The sequence below is a fragment of the Calidris pugnax genome, unplaced genomic scaffold (assembly GCF_001431845.1).
Source record: "Calidris pugnax isolate Ruff unplaced genomic scaffold, ASM143184v1 scaffold18, whole genome shotgun sequence".
NCBI lineage: Eukaryota > Metazoa > Chordata > Aves > Charadriiformes > Scolopacidae > Calidris > Calidris pugnax.
This window is the reverse complement of record NW_015090812.1, coordinates 10008959-10014195: the sequence shown is the minus strand read 5'-3', so window position 1 is coordinate 10014195 and position 5237 is coordinate 10008959. Positions and strand designations below refer to the sequence as shown.

At 68.9% G+C, this 5237-nt stretch overlaps 1 protein-coding gene across 2 annotated transcripts; it reads left to right on the top strand.

Annotated features, from left to right (window-relative positions):
* Positions 1 to 14: 14 nt before the first annotated feature.
* Positions 15 to 4966, top strand: ARTN (artemin). Of its 2 annotated transcripts, XM_014939050.1 has the most exons (4): positions 15 to 41; positions 2952 to 3022; positions 3147 to 3336; positions 3707 to 4966. In XM_014939050.1, exons 2-4 carry the CDS (start codon positions 2957 to 2959, stop codon positions 4141 to 4143), a joined length of 693 nt encoding a protein of 230 aa, XP_014794536.1. In that variant the 5' UTR covers positions 15 to 41; positions 2952 to 2956; the 3' UTR covers positions 4144 to 4966. The 2 variants fall into 2 exon arrangements, with proteins under 2 accessions (XP_014794536.1, XP_014794535.1); XM_014939049.1 differs by lacking the exon at positions 15 to 41 and having other exon boundaries at positions 2519 to 3022.
* The last annotated feature ends 271 nt before the right edge of the window (positions 4967 to 5237 follow it).

The window sequence follows — 5237 nt, the reverse complement described above, 5'->3', positions numbered from 1 at the left end:
GGGCGGCGGCTGCCCGGGGGATGGTCCCCGCCGCGGGCACGGTGAGTGCGGACCGGGGCGGCGGGCGGCTGCGTCCACCCCAGCCTGCCGGCGGCGCCGGGCCTCGGCGGGGTCTCGTACCGGGGCTGAGGGGGGGTACGGGGCCGCGGCAGGGACGGGGTTCCCCGCCCGGGTGGGGAGAGGCGGGACCCCGTTGCGGGTGCCGGGGGGGGGCACGGGGACGGTCGCACCCGCCTCTTCCCTGGGCTCCCGCCCCGGCCCTTTGGGCACGTCGGGAAGGCACCGGGCGGTGAGCGGGGAAGAGTCCCGGGGCGGCGGTGCCCGGGCCGGCACTGCCCGGCGCCCCCCGGCTCTGCTTTCCCCCGGGCTGGGGCCGAGTTTGGTGTCGCCCGTGTGCCCCACGTGTCCGACTCCGGCCTCCCACGGCTTTGCGGGGCGGGTGCCATCTCCGCGTCACACGTGGGGTTCATTTCTGACACCCCTCAGCGTCACTCCTGCCGGGGGCAGCGCGGTGGGATGCCGGGCCTCCGCCGGTGCCCGCAGGTGCCCGGGGGGGGTCTCCGGGCATCCCCCCTGCGCTGCCCGGCGGGACCTGGAAGGGCGAGCGGTGGCGAGAGAGGCCCCAGCATAGCCCCCTTCCCAAACCGGCCACTTCGTGAGCTGAGACCCTCACACTGGGGCTGGGGCACCCGCTGGCCCTGCGAGGATGCACTTCGCAAGCGGGTCCTGCCGCCCCCGGGGGCTTGGTGCAGCCCACGGGGCACCCCCTCCCCGTCACCCTGTGCACTGGGCGGGCAGTGGGGCTCTGCACGGGTGGGTGTGGGGTGACCCGCTGCTGCTCAGCTCCCGGGTGGGGGAGTCAGGCAGGTCCTCACATGGATGGGCCTGATCCTGACCCTGGAAAGGGCTCCTGTGCCTGTTAATGGCCCAGTTGGGCTCTTGCAGCCGCGGTAGGGACAGACGTCAGTCAGATCTCCACTGGGTCTGGGGGAGCCGGGTTCTGCCGTGTGTGTGGGGGGTGCAGGTCTGGCACCCCCGTGGGCTGCTCAGGAGCTTGGCTCAGCCCTGTCCGTGCTGGGGGAAATGAGGGGCCAAGCAGTGCCACCTGCTGCCCCTGCCCTCAGGGGTGCGGGGCCAGCGTGGGCTGCGGTCCTGCGTGGGCTGCGGTCTTGCGCGCTCGGGGAGCTGCCCCGGGGGACGGGGCTCGGTGTCTGCGGAGGAGGCGGTGGCAGGGCCGGCACCGGGGCTGCCCCGGGGCGAAGGGAGGCTGCCCTCGCCCGGCGCCCCGCCGGCAGCGCTCCCGCCGCAGAGCTCGGGGCCGTGCTGCCGCCGGACGGGAGAAGCCTGAACTGCACCGGCTGCGCCGTCCCGTCCCGTCCCATACCCGTCCCGTCCCGTTCCGCCGGGATGCTGGGGCCGAGGGGCCGCGGCGGGGTGGCCGGCAGCGGGAGCGAGGACCGAGGTTTTGGGGGGGAAAACCGTCCCGTCGCAGCGGGGCGCGGGGACCCTCGCCTGGCCCCTCCGGGGGTGCCGGCCTGGGAAAAGCATGACCTGGCGGCAGCGGCTGGCGCTGGGCCACGGGCCGCCACGGGAGAGACGTGCTGCGTGGGCTGTGCTTGGCCAGGCTGTGGCGGCTGGTGGGGCCGGGGGGGCCGGTGCCAGCCCTGCTCGCACCGGGAACTCATCCTGCCCCGTGTACGGCCCCCGGAGCAGGCACATGGGCCTGGCAGTGCCCATCACGGCCCCTTGCCATGGTGTGGCCGGTGCAGAGTGGCATGAGACACAGCAATCACGACTTGGGGACCATCCCCTGAGATGCTGGGGGGACTGGGGGAACTGATTTTCTCTCTTTGTCCCACCGATGCCCAGCTGAGTCCCTTCATTTTTTGGTCAGGAGCACTCTCCTCAGCATGTCCTATCCCAGCTTTGCCATGGAAGCACCTGAGGCATGCCAGGGCAAAGCCATGGAGGGGCCAGGGGAACTCCTCGCTGCAGGATGCCACCAAGCTCTGAGGAGACAATCCTGTCCCAAAAGACAGGGGATGCACCAGATGGGCCAAGGAGGGTTAAAGCCCCCTTGGGAGTCACATCTGAGGGATCTTATCTTGTGACAAAGGGGCACAGGCACCTTCCTGCACCCCAGAGGAGCTGGGGAAGGAGGTGCAAGATGTGGCTGCAGACTGGGAGTTGCCCCTGCACCTCCCAAGGGACATTGCTCCCCTGAGACTGTGGTTGCTGCTCTGCTGGGACCAGGCATGGCAGGACCAAATTCCCCCGTGTTTGTCGGGACAGTGGATGCTGGGCAGGGGTGTTGGGGTGAATGACCACAGCGAACCCAATGTGGTGCCCTGTGCCCCGCCGTGTCCCCGTGGGACCTGCCTGCCCATCCTGCCCCTCACGGCCCCACTCGCCCACGCTGCTCTGGGGCTGTGTGTCCCACCTCCCTGCAGGCAGCGGGCAGGGGAGCCAGTGCGGGGCCGGGGGGTGGCTGCACCAGGGACCCTGTGCTAATGGATTTGGAGTTTCCAAGGTCAGGCTCCCACCGCGAGCAAGAAAAACATTCCCAGGGAAGGGCCATGGGAAAGGGCCCCCCCCGTGGCGCTCTCAGCCCCAGCCACTGCCTCACAGCCCAGCCTGGCATCCCGGGCTGCTCGCATGAGGAGGCAGCTGCGTCCCCCTGAGGAGAGGTGCTGGGTGAAGGCTGAGCCACCCCAGCTGCCAAATCTCTGGGAAGGGCTGTGCGGGGTGGTGAGGATGCCTGGCTGTGTAGGGAGGGGATGGGAGAGGGCATGGATGGGATGCAGGAGGAGTTGCAGGGTGCTGGGGGGGTGAGAGAGGGGATGGCATGCTTGGCTGGGTCAGGGGAGAGGTGTGCCAGCTTCCAGCCGGCCGGCTCGATGTCTACCCCATCCCCTCTGTGTGGGCACTGACTCCCACCTCTGCACTTGCAGGCAGCATGGAGCAGCGAGCGGGGCCACCAGAACCAAGACCTGCAGGACCCACCACACACCCGCAGCCCAAGGTAAGCCCAGGCCTGGCTGGCTGCAATGACCAGGACCATTCGTCCCCATCTCCAGCTTCTGGAGCCTCATCCCTGATGGGGACCCTCACTGCGGCTCACCACACCGTGCTGTGCTTTATCACAGGAAGGGATGCTGTGGGGGCTCCTTGCCATCTTCTCGCTGCTGGCCGGGCTTGCCGCGGGCACCCTGCGAACGCCACACTGCAATGAGACGCTGGACGCGGCCCCCACACCACGGGGCATGGCCACCGCCAGCCCAGCTGTGGAGGACGGTGTGGAGGTACCACTCGCCGCTGCCTGGAGCCAGCTGTATGGTGTGTATTGGGGCAGGACCCTCCACCCTGGGCATGGTGGCCCCGTATGTGGGGCATGGGCAGGTTGGGAGCCACTGCAGTGAGCCCCAGCCTATGTGGGGCCACCTCTGCATATTGAGGCTGGGCAGGAGGTGGGCTGAACGTGTGGGGCCCCGTGATTCATGCTGGGGATGGTGGCAGAGCCCTGGGGATGAGGAGCTGCTTCGCCAGTGCCCACCCACCCCACCACCACATGAGCGCCTGGCCAGTGCCATCGCAAGTGGTCAGGAGGGGTCTGCAGGCCACGGCAAGGGACAGGCAGGCTTGGTGGCCCCCAGGAGGGTGGCAGGTGTGGGACAGGGTCTGATGGTGCTATCCCTTCCACATCCAGGGGACAATGCGACAACGGGTGGCCCAGGTGCCGCGGAGCTGGCGGAGGACCTGCTGCTGCGTGCTGAGCGCTCACCGCCGGGCACCGGCAAAGCCAAGAAGGGGGCACGGAAAGCCTCGCGGGGGTCCCGCGGGCGCAACTGCCACATCCGCAACCTGATGGTGAAGGTGCGTGACCTGGGCCTGGGCTTCAACTCGGACGAGATCGTGCTCTTCAAGTACTGCAGCGGGTCCTGCCACCGGGCGCGCAGCAACTACGACCTGACGCTGGGCAGCCTGCTGCGGCAGCAGCTCATCACCCCGGGGCCGCAGGAGCGGGTCCTCAGCCACCCCTGCTGCCGGCCCACCCGCTACGAGGCCGTCTCCTTCATGGACGTGCAGAACACGTGGCAGACAGTGGAGAAGCTCTCGGCGGCTGAGTGCAGCTGCATCGGCTGAGGAGGGGGCTGCCGGCTCGGCCCCGGCTCGACGTATGCCGGCAGACCCTGCCTTCGTGGCGCACAGCGGCGCCGACGCTCAGAGGAAGGGTCTGGCAGAGGCGCGTTGCCCCCAGGTTGACGTGGCCACGAGGGACCGAGGCGAGACGGAGCCATGATGGGGGTGCGGGCAGCACGGCCCCCTCCTGCTCAGTGCCAAGCAGTGGTGCCACTGGCTGACACAGGGTCCTGCCGGGTGCTCAGCCCTGGGAGAGGAGCAGGAGGGTGGCATCTCCGCTGCTCACAGGGGTCTGCTAGCCCAGTGTCCACCAGCAGTGCCCAGCTCGCCTGTGCCCTGCCTGGACTGGTCTCCAGCACCCCTGCTTTAGTGGAGCTGGGGCCACGAGTCGCTCAAGCTTCAGGGGGAGACAGAAAGGGGGAAGAACCTCCCTGTCCCCCTGGGCATCGTGGGGCTGGTGGTGGCCGGAGCTGCCCTGCAAGAAGGGGGTGTCCCGTGGGGACAGAAGTGCAGCGGGGCCAAACCCCGCCAGTGTGGGGTGGGGGACCTGCACCCGGGCTAGCGGCAGCCCCTGGTGCTCCACAGGGTGGTGGGGTGTGGGCACCTGCTGGGACCCCTGGCCGGCTCCCGAGGGGGGTGGCAGGGTCCCCCTGCTGCCCTGCAGTGCTGCGGCACTGAACTATTTATTACTCTAAATTATTTATTTATTGTTCTCGAGCGGCAGCTCCTATTTATGACTTTGGGCCCCCGGGGGCCGGGTGTAATTTAACCCCAGCGCTGCTGTGAAGCCCTGGGCAGCGCCCCGTCCCCCGGTGCCCTGTGCCCCCCCCCAACCCCCCTTTTTTTCTATTATTTGTAAAATTTGAGGGATAAACTCTATTTTTGTACAGTCGCCTTTTCCTGTAGCAATAAAGCGATGGGCTGCGTGTCCAACCCCTGCGTGTGCCCGTGACGGGGGCGGGGGGGAACAACACACACGGAGGGGGGTGACCGGCGTGTCTGCCACCCGTGGGCCGGCAGCGGGAGGCGGCGCTGAGCGGGGCTCCTCGCCGGTACCACGCGTGGGGGAGCCGGGGCGGCGCTGGGTGCCCGGTGGC